The 14,676-nt window shown below is 37.4% G+C and overlaps 1 protein-coding gene across 1 annotated transcript; it reads left to right on the top strand.

Annotated features, from left to right (window-relative positions):
• Positions 1-1,936: 1,936 nt before the first annotated feature.
• Positions 1,937-13,631, top strand: vps35 (VPS35 retromer complex component). The gene is made up of 17 exons (XM_087784761.1): positions 1,937-2,022; positions 3,885-3,983; positions 4,670-4,766; positions 5,731-5,854; positions 6,119-6,301; positions 6,538-6,757; positions 8,112-8,195; positions 8,762-8,871; positions 9,312-9,408; positions 9,758-9,906; positions 9,983-10,190; positions 10,380-10,535; positions 10,617-10,739; positions 10,820-10,999; positions 11,700-11,939; positions 12,007-12,150; positions 12,540-13,631. Exons 1-17 carry the CDS (start codon positions 2,020-2,022, stop codon positions 12,717-12,719), a joined length of 2,397 nt encoding a protein of 798 aa, XP_087640887.1. The 5' UTR covers positions 1,937-2,019; the 3' UTR covers positions 12,720-13,631.
• Positions 13,632-14,676: the final 1,045 nt, after the last annotated feature.

Raw genomic sequence — 14,676 nt, 5'->3', positions numbered from 1 at the left:
AATACGTTACGCGAAACTGCGTCCAAATTGGTTGATTTTATCGATGTCATTTTTGTAGTTCTACGTTATAGTAATTAGTGCTTATATTAAAGTTACCACAGATACTTAGTAAGTGGTGCCTTCCATACCGACGTCTGATGCCTGCAATTTGCCTTTCTTTATACAACAAACCAAAAGTAGTAGAAACACATATAACTTTATTTGGGAAGATTATAACTGTGTGCATTGTAGTGTCTTGTTTTTGTATGTATTACGTATGTACTTTTTATTTTTTATATATATATATATTTTAATTGATCTGGAAAGGTCTTGTTTTTCACTTTTCATGTCTTGGTCTTGACACTTTCCTGTCGTTTCTTGGTTGTCTGGACTACATGTCATGTGCACGCCATCTGGTTGTTCTTATCTTGCATCACATGGGTAAAATCTGCAGCTGACATGTCATGGATCTTTTTCATTTATAATACAAAACAACTATATATCTGAAAGTAGAAACATGTATTGCTTCAAATTATACCCAGAATGAAAGCATATGGTATTCTAATTCCATGATCATTATATTATTTATTTGTACACTTAATATTCTTGTCAATGTTAATTATTTTTACATTTTAAATTTTAAATCCAGGGAGGACTTGTCACCAGGAACTTGCCTATGGACGTCAGCCGGTTTTTACGGGCATATCCAACTGTGAAGAAACCTTGGGTCAAACCTTGGAGAAAATACAGCACATCTTTCACATGACTTGTGTATTCTCCTAGAAGAGCTGGAAGATTTTTTCTCTAGGCCTGTTTTCTCAGTAGCCTTATTAAAAACCTCAATGTATTAATAATAGACTTGTACATATGCTGTTGCTCAGAAATGTGGGTCATCCATTTATATGGCTGCCTTCATGCTTGGTTCTGTTTTTCTATCGCATTATTCTGTGTGTTATCTTATTTAATCATTTTTATTCTGTACTGCCACAACAACAAAAAATGATATGTTGTGTTCACAACAATAGTAATACAAGTTTCTGATTCTGATAATGACCTTAAAATAGCAATGAAATCTTGCTTTATATTTTTTCCATGTTCTCTCTTGAGTGATTTGAATCCACTAGAGGCTCTTCTGGAATAATGGGTGGAAAATGATTTAATGTTGCGAAGAAAATTAATTGTAACTCAGGGGGATACAAGGACTTTACAACCACTAATATTGTCGTTTTCGACACTGGGAGTTGTAGCAGCCTATGAACGTCTCTCTTACATACTCTACCAGTGAGAGAAATGGGAAAACTACTTTTTATTCATTAATAGCCCCAACACTACTAACTCAGGTACTTGATTTTTTTAAATGGTAAATCTCTTAAACTATCTGTGTATATAAATATAAGTGACTACATGCTCATGTATGCTCAACATCTGCCTGTCATTGTTATTTCTATTGTAATATTGTATTATTTTTTAGTCAGTAGACTTTTCCTTGATTTTCTTAGACTCCTGTATTTGTCTCGGTGTTGTCTTGACCCTTTAAGCATATATTTTATTGAGTATTGTTTTTGATTGTTTAAGCGCTTTGTGACCTTGGTCTGGAAAAGCGCTTTACAAATATAAATTATTTACTTACTTACTTATATCTATTATTTTATTTTAATTCTTTCTATGTCCTTTTGTCTAAGAAAAATTCGACTTTGTGCCAAAGTAGAACTCAGATACATTATGTAAAAAATGTATCCTTATTGGGTTTTTTTGTCTGTCATCATTATTCTGTTGAAAATTGCTGATTGGTATCGAAATTTATAATTACGAATCGAAATAATTATCGTAATTTTTTTAATGATTATATTTTTACACACGTATACTTGTTTGTATATCTTTCCGTTTTGTTTCCCAAAAAATATTATCACCGAATTTGACTTCCCGATTGAGTCGCGCATGCGCGTTGGTGGTTGTATGCGAATGCTGTTCGTGAAGGCAACACAGTCAGTCACATGACAGGCGTACCTCTTCGACTGATTTGACACTCGTCTAAGAACCATGGTAAGTTTCTCCCTTAAGCTTCATTACAACATACATGAATTTATCGTAGGTTTACTTTTATTGTCACTTAACTTCAGCTTCACGCATTCAAGCTACTCTGCATATAGGCGTACGAACGAAACTGTGGCCTAACGCTTCCGTCCTGCACTCACAAGCTAGGCTAATGGACGTGACTGATGTTTATTCTCAATATTCTGCAACGACTGCAATATTGCTCACACTGAAGTATTTCCGAACGACCTAATGATTGCCAAATATTACTATATGTGTACATCTTCTGGCATACATCACCTGACATGGCGGATGACAGCACTGCTGACTTTGTTGCTAGCTGTTGTTAGCATGTTCAGACGTTTTTCTTCTGATGGTGTGGCTGCTGTCAGAACCGAGGAGCTTCTGAAGATGTGATTCGAATGTTAAATTAACATTTATTGGGAAGTTTGGAAGGTTTATTTGTTATTTGTCATATTACGATCTGCGTGCTGATGCAGTCCAATGGTAGAGTCAGAAAGTTAACATGTAGGTCAGAGAATGTAAATGTTTTTCCTCTCTTTTTTATGTGTTTGAACATGCATTCTTTAAGATCCTGTGAGTATTCGCCAACCTTGGTCCTTTAGAAAACCCAAAGCTGTCCATCTGTTTGTTTGATGGAGTAATCCATGTTGACTGGAACACTACATTTATTCTCTCATTTGTACTGATGCAGATAATTATTATTGAAGCTAAGACAAAATTAGATTTACGCATTTCAATCTCAATTAAGATTACTTAATTGATGTTTTATCCGCTTGTCTGCTTACAAATTCATTCATCAGCAGATCCAACTCTTTTTTTTTTCTGGCAACTTCCTCATACCAAGGAATCTAGTGACCATCCATACTTGAAGTCTTATCACACTTTCTTTAGTTTTTTCATTGAACACAACAAACTTTCCCCCTTGTTATGCAAACAGCCAGAATTGACTTCAAACACAAGAAACAAGTACTTAAAAACAACATATTATACTAGTTGTATTAAGGTATATTAGGAAGTACTTTCTGTCTTGATTTTTATTTAATTGTTGTTTATTCTGGATGTGAATTTAAATTGTGTTTTTCTTTTAGTGTAACCGCCACTATTAAAATAGAACACACTACTGATGCTTTCCCTGCTGACATAGGATGCTGGGTTTGTACAACTGGGGGCATCTTAATAGGCTGAAATACTCATTACCACCCAACAGTAATAAATTCACCCGCTACAAAATGTGTTCTTTATATAGCAATTCTATGCTTTTTCAGCACACAAAGTGTTTTGCCAGTGGCAGCTGGTGGGGGGGACGCCCATAGTGGAAAAAGTGACGGAGAAGTGCCATCTTTTAGTATGATTTTGGGCGCAAAAAATTCTAATTTGTTGTATTTTGATTGGGTAAAAGTCATCAGACCTGGATGGACAGTGGCAGCTCTGCATGCTTGGTTTGGAATATCAGGTTGTTTATTATTATGTTTCTCTTGAGGAAGGTGAAGTCTGCATAAAAAAAACCCACCTAAAAAAATTAATTCACCAGCCGCCACTGCTTTACACTAAGTTATGCATTCACACACACAATCACACGCTGGTGGGAGTAGGCTGCGACGCAACGCACCAGCTCAACCATCAGGAGCAATGAGGGTAAAGTGTTGCTCAGGGACACGCTAAAATCTCTCCTGGAGCTGGGTTGAATTCCGCAACTTATCAGGCCATGAGCCAGCTGTCTAAGATATGACACAGAAGTGTAACAATCCATTTATTCTTAAAAATTCAGGCTTTAGAAGCAGATGTTTAAAAGACTGAAATTGTGTCAACTGTGTATGTAACCGGTTTGCCTTTTACCTGTGTTGCAGCCGACCACACAGCAGTCTCCACAGGATGAGCAAGAGAAGCTTCTGGATGAGGCTGTACAGGCTGTCAAAGTCCAGTCCTTCCAGATGAAGCGATGTCTGGTAAGGAAAGTTTACTCACTGATTAGGTTTGTCAATTAAAACCCACATTGTAACAGCTTTCTTCGCTACAGCAGTTTAGCAGTTAGAGCAAAGGAAAAAGCGACAGCACGAGATACAAAACAACAGCTTAATACCTCTTAAGAAAATGAGAAATTTGTATACGACTCGAATGATGGCAACAAACAAAATGCTGTACGACCAACAGAGATAATGAGAATAACCTTTTTTAATGTAGTTACGGTACAGAGAACCCAATCATCTTGGCAGCATAAGCTTGTTTTCTAACCATATAAACCACTCCCAGATGGGATAGAGTTCTTAAAATGATACAAATAATGGACTTTTTGTAGTATATAATATATTTTTTAAAAAATGTAATCAATTCAATGAAGTCAACATTTGACAAGAGCATATGCTGCATTTTGTTTTTATATGTGCAATTGAAAATGTTGGTGTTAAGTTCTTCCACTTCCACTATCAATGCATTTCGAAATCTTGAGCAGTCCTGTCCATGTGCCCACTCAACATCCACAAGTATTTTAACAGATCTAAGCTTTGATTTAAATGATGAAAAAAAAGAATGATGAATTAAACAGTGCTGTTCTTGTTGTGCACTACTGTGTTTTAAACCTTGTCCCTAACAAACATGTTGCACACTACCATTTTGTGTGATGGATTCTTTTTAGGACAAAAACAAGCTGATGGATGCTCTCAAACACGCCTCCAACATGCTTGGGGAGCTGAGGACTTCAATGCTGTCCCCAAAAAGCTACTACGAGCTCTGTATCCTTGATCATTGTTGTGTTATTATGTCAAAAGTATGGATGATGACAGAGTTTTCTGTGCCTGCATTTTCTCCTGCTTTCAAAAAAAGATATATAGGTTATCTAGGGCTCTTGTTCCCATTCCACATGCACACAGGGACCGATTTAAAAATGGCCTGCTCTCATTTTGTAATTCAAAGCATTATACTTTCACAAAGCAGTTTTATTTCAGTGTACTTCTATCAACAGCCTTTTCTTCTATTGAGTGGTGATATTTATGTTTTTATAGACCAATTTAGCATTTTATTATAAAAGGAACGAACAAGTGCAAATTCATTTAAATTGTGCTCCATGGTGCTGTGCTCCTGGTTGGCTCTTAAAGACAGCCAAATAGCTGTTCCATTTCTTTTTAATGAAAAATGGAATTATAAGAAAACAATTAACTTTAGCTCTCTGACTAAAAACTAAAACATTTCATTTTTACCTAGAAATAAATGTAGACGGGTATGATAAGAAATCAGCTGTGAGAGACGACTTACATTTTAATTAAAAATATTAAGTAATGGAAGTATTAAAACCATTATAAAAATATATATATATATATATTTATATCGTAGAAGTGTCATATTTATTTCAGAGATGTTGAAACATTGCAATCATATTTCTTTATTTACCAACACCTCAATAAATATGCAGATTTAGTAGTTTACACTTGGATTTGCCAAACCCGACCACAAGTGACACTAGCAAAAAAAACAAGGCTTCAGTTATCATACATAAAATGGATCCAACTCAAGAGTTGAGTTGCTTGGTAGCTACAGTGTATTGCAAATAAATTCAATAATCTATGTGATGAGCTAAATGTTGTTTTTTACGTCTTATAATTGTATTACTTTTGAAATGTTGTGTCTCATCTACTGTATATGTGTGGCGTGAGAGCTTTGTGGTGCAAAAACAAATTTTCCTTAATAGTTTTTTTCTAGACATGGCTATCTCCGATGAGCTCCATTACCTGGAGGTTTATCTCACTGATGAGTTTGCAAAAGGACGTAAGGTGGCCGATCTCTATGAGCTGGTGCAGTACGCAGGCAACATCATTCCACGACTGTGAGTGTCACTTTTTTATTTTGTACCTTCAGTCAACAAAATCCGATGAAATCACAGAAGCTGGACAATAATAAAGGGTGACACTGCAGCTGTCAATGCTACGCAATATTCATTTTATCCTTTTAAATATTTTGCTCTCTTATCAACTTAGATCAATACTTATTTGGATTAAGTCATTTATTCCTAATATATCTGATTTTATGTTTATATTGTCTCTCATCATTCAATCATTATGACCTGATTCCTCCCTCTCGCTCTCTGCAGCTACCTACTGATCACAGTGGGGGTGGTCTATGTTCGCTCCTTTCCTCAGTCACGCAAGGACATTCTCAAGGACCTGGTGGAGATGTGTCGGGGTGTTCAGCATCCGCTCAGAGGTCTTTTCCTCAGAAACTACCTGCTGCAGTGCACCCGCAACATCTTACCAGATGATGGCGAGCAGCCCGAGTAAGCATATTTATACACACCTTAATATTGTGTACCATTGCAGTTCAGATTTTTCATGACAATAGATAAATGTATATCTGCATATCTAAAAGCTTAAATATTTGTGTTTTTGAATAAATTCATGCTCATGAATCTGTAGAGCCAACTATATAAACACTACAGAATGACAATGTTAGGATAAAATGTAAGAAAAGCAGTGTATAAATGTTGTTTTTATTCATCTTTTAATTCTTAAGGGGAACAGAGGAAATGACTGGCGACATCAACGACTCCATTGACTTTGTCCTCCTGAACTTTGCGGAGATGAACAAACTGTGGGTCCGAATGCAGCATCAGGGTCATAGTCGCGATCGCGAGAAAAGGGAGAAGGAAAGGCAGGAGCTCAGGATTCTGGTGGGAACCAACTTGGTTCGCCTTAGTCAGCTTGAAGGCGTCAACGTGGAGAAGTACAAGCAGGTACTTGTTTTGCTTAAAACACTTAAGCTGTTTATTGATGATTCATTACAAACATGGACTAGAAATATTTATTTAATGCAATTTTTCTTTTTTCTTTTCTTTTTTGGTAGCTTTTGTTTGTTGTTTGTATTATTTGTGTCATGAGCTTCAAGATGAACAGTCATTGCATTACAAATTGGAAATGTATATTACGGTGGCTTAATGTCTAGACATTAAGTACGTTTATTTACAAAAATTTTACTGCATCGATCAAAAGACCATGCACATCTCCAAACTCCACCAGGAGAACAGCTGGTTATTTATCCTTTCCTTGATAACACGACGATCTTATGACGCATGACAAGTTTGAGGATCCCTATGCTTTAAAAGATGCACACACTTGACGTCGTCTCTGCTGCATAACTTTCATGACATTAGAAGTCAGAGATGATGTTTCTTTCTATTTCATCAGTCATTTCTCATCAGCTGTTATGTTATGTTGATGTCATCCATGCTTTTGGGTGTGGAAGATGCTGCCATTTTCCTCTGCTATCATCTCCACTTTGATAATCACCCTTAAGTTCAAAGAAACTAATGTTGACTGCTCAAAGTTTGAGTTGAGCTTTTCTACATACCTAGGTGTGTTCGGGTATGTTATTAAGAGGAGATGTTGATTTTGTCAGTTTGTTTGCTAATTGGTTCTGTATTTGCTCATGACGCAATAGATCAGAGCTGTATGCTAGTTAACTCATGAGACTCTGGGTTCTTTTTTTTTTTTTAAATGCATATATATTTCAGATTTAACAAGCATTTTTTATCATCATAGTTTACATCATAGTCATCAACACGTTATTGTGTAGAGGACTATGGGGTATAAAAGTGTCATGCGCAGCACATGGGAAAACAACTCTATTGTACGAAAACAAATGTGTCACCTTCTGAGTGTGTGTTTAGTATTACCTAGAATTCATTAGACACCTACAAAACCAGTTTTGAAGTTGTAATCAGTAAATTCTGCTGCAGAGTTTGTCATATTCTCATCTAAGCTCATCTCAGCTGCCCATCTCTCCATTCATCATCACATTGCGAAGTAAAATCCTTAACTCTTATAAATTGAAAATTGCTCATATTCACAATGCTGTATTTTCACTCGCATCTACTATGCAGTTCACTGGAATATTCCCTTGTTGATGTCAGACATAAATATGCTAATTTCTGAAAAAGGCACCTTAAAAAAACCTCACCAAAATTGAGATTTTCAATACTTCCATAAAACTGCAAACTATATTAAATATTTAAAAACCTGTATTTGTATTAGCATCAATGATTGGCTTTATTCCAATGTTAATAAATCAACTGTCATTTTTATCTACAGATTGTCCTTGCAGGAGTTCTAGAACAAGTAGTGAACTGCAGAGACTCACTGGCACAGGAGTACCTCATGGAATGCATCATTCAGGTATCTGTTTATCTGCTTTACGCTGAAGAAATTATACTTCTCTTTGATGAAGCAAAAATAATGAATGTCTATGTTCACTTTCTTATTCTTTTTGTGACCAGGCTTCTTTCATATATTTAGTGTGTCTCGTTGGTATATTGCTGTGTCGGGTGTCGGGCTTGATATCACAGCTGGATAAGATAACGCATTCAATGGCATTTGTGAGAATCACTGGGTTTCCAAAGTCTGCAGGGCACGGTCTTGTCGTGATTGAAAAAATACAGACCGAATATATATAGATATATATGTGTATACTATTGAATGAGAATTGTATTTATTATATTTAGATGATTTATGTCACTATATGAACATTTGTGACACTGGCTTTTAATCTTCTGATAACCAAACCAGATATCGTCCGAGTCAGGTGATGGACTTTGAATTATAGTTTACGTTGATGATTCAATCCTATTTTTGTATTTGAATTCTGTCTTGTTAGTTATTTCGGGTGTATTTTATCAAAGTATCAGTAAAGTGAATGTATGTTTATACAAACCATCAATATTTCATTTTATTTTTCAATACAGGTTTTCCCAGACGAGTTCCACCTTCAGACCCTGAACCCTTTCCTTCGGTCCTGTGCAGAGCTACATCAGCATGTCAACGTCAAGAACATCATCATTGCCCTCATTGACAGGCAAACAAGACTTCTTACTAAATATTAATTAAAATGTTAAAGTCATACTGTTGTCATCATAGTTTTAGTATTTGTAATGACCACAATGGCGCAATTTATCAACCCCTCATTGTGGTATGTGTTGATGCATGCATGATGTTCAACACATACCCCATTCCGTTTGTACTTCTGTGTAAACCTTGGCTTTCAACATGTTGTCAAAACTCGCTTGTGTAGATAGTGTTGTTTGTCCATGCCAGTCATTGCTGCCGTAAACAACCGAGTAGAAGAAAAATGTATCTTTGATTTTATAGATTTCAGCCACCCGACAAGACTAAAATCTTTTAGCGTTCATTTTTCCATGATTTATCTATGTATTTTTTTTTTTTTTTTTATCATTGTTTTTTACTGTGTCAATTTCCCTCCAAGTCTAAATCCATTTAATTGTTTTTTCTTTCCAGGCTTGCTCTGTTTGCTCATCGAGAAGACGGGCCTGGTATTCCAGCTGAGATCAAATTGTTTGACATCTTTTCACAGCAAGTGGCGACTGTCATTCAGGTGCACTCACATTCTGTAGTTCACAATACTCTCTTTTCGCCTTGTATGATAACTATATTTGATAAGCGAAAACAATATAAATATAAATATTTACTAAAAAAAAAGTTTGCCTTTGTTCCAATGGTTAATAAACAGATGTTTACCTCTGATCAAGAACATGACAAATGGGTGCACAGTAATGGTAATTGTGGGAATCATTTATGAGTCATGCTGAATGGTTGCAGCCTTTGTTCATAGAAGGAATTAAAAAAAGGCTAAATGGCAGCATTTTGTTTCTATGACATGGAAGTTTTGATAACCTTTTTAATGGAATAAACTGCAAATTAAAGATGATTTTCTGCTCTTACAGTCTCGCCAGGACATGCCCTCTGAAGATGTTGTGTCTCTTCAAGTCTCTCTCATAAATTTGGCCATGAAATGTTACCCTGACCGCGTAGACTACGTAGATAAAGTCTTGGAGAGCACCGTGGAGATATTCAACAAACTTAACCTGGAACAGTAAGCCACTAAAGTGATCTATTGTGCCTCTGGTGTGCCGTATTTACCAAGTTTCCATTTTGCCACCATCCTTTAGCATAGCAACCAGCAGCGCTGTGTCCAAGGAGCTGACCAGACTGCTGAAGATCCCAGTGGACACCTACAACAACATCCTGACGGTGCTGCAGCTCAAACACTTCCCTCCTCTTTTTGAATATTTCGACTATGAGTCACGCAAGAACATGAGCTGTTATGTGTTGAGCAACACACTGGACTACAACACCACCATCATCTCTCAGGAGCAGGTAAGGCTGCTCTTCATCAATTATTGTTGATAAACTCAAAAAACCTTAAGATTATATCCTTAATGTTAAAGACCACACAGTTAAACATATTGGCTTAAACTTTTCAACCATCATAAATGATCTGTTACTCGGACTAACTGGAATTCATTCACATAGTAAGCCAACTGCTGCTGATGCTCTCATTATTAGGTGGATGCCATCTTGAACTTGGTGTCAACACTGATCCAAGACCAGCCAGATCAGCCAGCTGATGACCCTGACCCTGAAGACTTTGCAGAAGAGCAAAGTCTTGTTGGTCGTTTCATTCACCTGCTCCACTCTGACGACCCTGACCAGCAGTACCTTGTAGGTCCCTTGTAAGGATCATTAACAAACGTTACAATCATGATCTTCTAACACGATAACATTTTGTTTCTTGGTATTTAGATTCTAAACACAGCTCGCAAACACTTTGGTGCAGGTGGTAACCAAAGGATCCGCTACACCCTGCCTCCACTGGTGTTCGCAGCCTACCAACTGGCCTTCAGATACAAAGAAAATTCCTCTCTGGTGCACTATTGTCCACTTGAATTTTTCTCATGTATTTTTTTTTTTTTAATGCTGATCTACTTTTCTTGTGTCCCCATTAGGATGACAAGTGGGAGAAGAAATGCCAGAAGATCTTTTCATTCGCCCATCAGACCATCAGCGCGCTTATCAAGGCTGAGCTCGCTGAACTGCCTCTGCGGCTCTTCCTGCAGGGGGCGCTAGCTGCAGGAGAGATTGGCTTTGAGAACCATGAGACTGTAGCTTATGAGTTCATGTCACAGGTAAGCGTTGTCATTCCACTGATAGCAGATTGTTTATCACCTTAGTACAGGGGTCTCAAACACGTCCAGAAAAGGGCCAAGATGGTACAGTTTTACTTAACTTTACTTAACTTAACTACACGAGTTAATGAATCAGGTGTCGGCTTAAACAAGCAGCACCTGACTGACAACCAAATGATTACTGTCTTCAGACACCTGATTGGTTCAATGATATATGTATGCTCTGCTGGTCGGATCCAAAACCTGCACCATCTCAGCCCTTTGAAGAATGATTTGAGATTAGTAGTTATACACTTATTATATAACCTGCATTAAAGTTTAGCAGTAACATCTGATCCAAAAAGCTAAATAAAAATTGAATGTACCTAATATTTTTAGGGGAAACAACAACTTTTAAAAGCTGAGGCCCAAATGAAAAATCAATGTGGTTTTTATCTTGTTTCAATGTTGGGACACAGAATGCTTTTCGGGATGTCTGATCTGATTTAGACATTTTGAATTAATCTCTTTCTCAAATCAAAGTACTGTAAGTGTTGGACATTTAATGACAAGGAGCATTTCCATAGAGTCCAATGGATATTTCATATTTCAATTCGTATTGTTGCTGTGAGAGGAAGTTCTGTGTATATTGATGTCAACAAGTAATTCATACATTGTCTTCTGGTAAACTCAGTAATTGTCTTTCTCCGTCCTCCACCAGGCATTCTCTCTATACGAGGATGAGATAAGCGACTCCAAAGCTCAGCTCGCAGCCATCACCCTCATCATCGGGACCTTTGAGCGAATGCGATGCTTCAGTGAAGAAAACCACGAGCCTCTGAGGACTCAGTGTGCATTGGCCGCCTCAAAGCTGTTGAAGAAGCCGGACCAGTGCAGAGCCGTCAGCATCTGTGCCCACCTCTTCTGGTCAGGCCGCAGCACGGACAAAAACGGAGAGGAGGTACTGTGTACTGTGTTTTGACGCAGATTTATGATCTTAACATCGTAACTCTTAATCTCTACCACAGATCCGTGATGGGAAAAGGGTGATGGAATGCCTTAAGAAAGCGCTTAAGATTGCCAACCAGTGCATGGACCAGTCCTTGCAGGTCCAGCTCTTTATCGAAATCCTGAACAGATATGTCTGCTTCTACGAGAGGGAAAACGACGCGGTATGTCTGGATATCACTCACGCATCATGATTCAAATTCTTGTGTGATGGAATTGATATTTGTTTCAATATGGTGGAGAAGATAGAAACTCTGGATTTAAATGATGTTTATTGTCATTCATTAAAATTATCAAATGAATTGAGATTACAGAACATGAAGCTTAATTTATGTGGACAAAAGAAAGTTATATTGTTGGAAAAATAAATGTTATATATAAGCAATTAAATAAACGTGTTTGTTATGGATATTTAATAAAAAATAATTTATTTATTAAGAGTTTGGGGAGTGAGGGAGTAAGAGGGAGGGAGAGAGAGAGAGAGAGAGATAGTCTAGGGTAACTTCAAAGTACTGTAAGAAAGAAATTTGAAATGTCCAACTCTGTTGCCCAGGTGACTGTCCAGGTATTAAACCAGCTGATCCAGAAGATCAGGGAGGACCTTCCCAACCTGGAGGCCAGCGAAGAGACGGAACAGATCAACAAACACTTCCACAACACACTGGAGCATCTACGCCTGCAGAGAGAATCCCCTGAGTCAGAGGGTCCCGTCTATGAGGGTCTGGTCCTTTAAAACCAGGTGGTGGAGGATGTCAGGTCCATTCATAAATGTTCTAGTATGACAACACACTGAGTACACACAAGGTCCCATCTTGTAGGTCAGGAATTTAAAAGGATCATCGTGATCCCTCAAGAGACTCACTCATTCTATGTTGATATTATTATTATTATTATTATTATGATTATTAGTTTCCTCCCCGCTGATCTTCACTTGCAGGACAGGATGTGGCATGTGTGAGCAAAATCAACAGGCACTTGTGGCACAAGTCTTAATCAACCATTTTGTTTTTTAATCTGCATTTCTCCCTTATCGATCGACTAATTCACTGTGTCACCTCTCGAGCTCCCTGGTCACAGATGCTCCGGCTGTCATGCCACACTGATGAGAGTTCAGCGGTCCTTTCACCACACTTGTGTTCCAGATAGACCTCTTTATTGTGCAGCTGTTTGCATGGTTATCCATTCATCATCCAATGGCAGCAGAGTTTAATCAGTTTGAGTTTTGCTCTTACTTCAAGCTTCCTCGTGGTCATGAGGTGCAGTCTTTAGAAAATGAATTGGCATGCTCCCAGCACGCTTTTAACTCCAGGCCTGGTTTTCAATTCCTATGTGGACCAATTGACCGAGGGGGTGACCGGACTGTTGCCATACAGATTAAGTGTGTATGTGATTGTGTGTGAGTGCGCGCGCGTGTGTGTCTAGCTTCTTTCTTTTGTCCAACTGTTGATGTGTCAGATGCAGCTTGCTGCGTTTCGCTCCCTCTTTTAATCCATGTGCAGACCCAAATGTAAATCACAGAGAATGAATTTGGATTATATAACAAGTATCATTGTCATTGCTGGAATAAAATAGAAAATTCCTAACAATTTGCCTTTTGTTAATTTTACATAAACAGTATATCAATATAATAAAGTATTATCATTAATATCCAGAGTGGCTGTTTTTATCTAGCATTTATTCCTTCATCATCAGTGCCCCTCTGACCTCTGATGTCCTCCTGCCTGAGCTACTACATTAGCCAAACTTAGTAGCAAGTTTGAACATTCAGTATCAGGATGACATGAACATATGTTCCATTTTTCAAAATGTCAGATGGTAATCAACCATCAATCAGTTTCTTATCTGATCCAGAGTAATATTATTAACTGTTGTGTTGGAGATCCGAACAATTGCAACAAAGTAGACCGGATCGATGAGAATTGAATTACTTTGACAAAGTTGTCTCCTATGTAATGATCTTCCTGACATTTGAAACTAAATTTATTTTGCTTATTTAAAAAAAAACATTTTATGCGGGCCCTTCAATATTCTATTCTCATCTTAATGACGGGGTTGCTCTTTCTAATCCGATGAATTACTGGGTCCGTTTCAGGGCTGTTTGTCTCAAATAAATATCAAATAAATGGGATGACCTACTTTTTGCAGTAATTTGTAAGTTAGAGTTGAGGTGTTGACTATAGGTGCGAGGTTGGGCTCGCAGTGCCGAAGACGTATTAAAAACATCTTCCCAACATCAGCCTCGTTCATCAGGAAACCATTCATTACCATTCCATGGAAAGGAATGTAAATTGAAGTGATTTCCAGTGATGGTTTTCCAGCGTAAACCATCAAACGCAACCACTCCCTACCCTTTGACACTACTCACTCATTGCCCCCTCACACTAAATACCATTTAATATACTGAAACCCTTTCCATTTTATTGTCAACCTGCTAAGAGATATGTGTATAGAACCCATATATATACTGTATATATATATATATATATATATATATATATATATTTAAAGGTCAAATGGCAGGTTAATTTGTTCGATTCATTCCCCTGAGAGATTTTAATCGCCTCTGGTAAACAAGGTAAAGGCTAGAAGAGGCAACTTGGTTTCTGTAAGGAGTTTCTTAGTCATATCCTGGATACTACGTTGTTTTTTTCTGGACACATCATTTTCTTTCCGGAGTCTAAAAGAAACAT

The sequence above is a fragment of the Callionymus lyra genome, chromosome 2, assembly GCF_982586985.1.
Source record: "Callionymus lyra chromosome 2, fCalLyr1.hap1.1, whole genome shotgun sequence".
Taxonomy (NCBI): Eukaryota; Metazoa; Chordata; class Actinopteri; order Syngnathiformes; family Callionymidae; genus Callionymus; species Callionymus lyra.
Note: the sequence above shows the minus strand (reverse complement) of the source record. Positions and strands in the feature narration are given on the sequence as shown.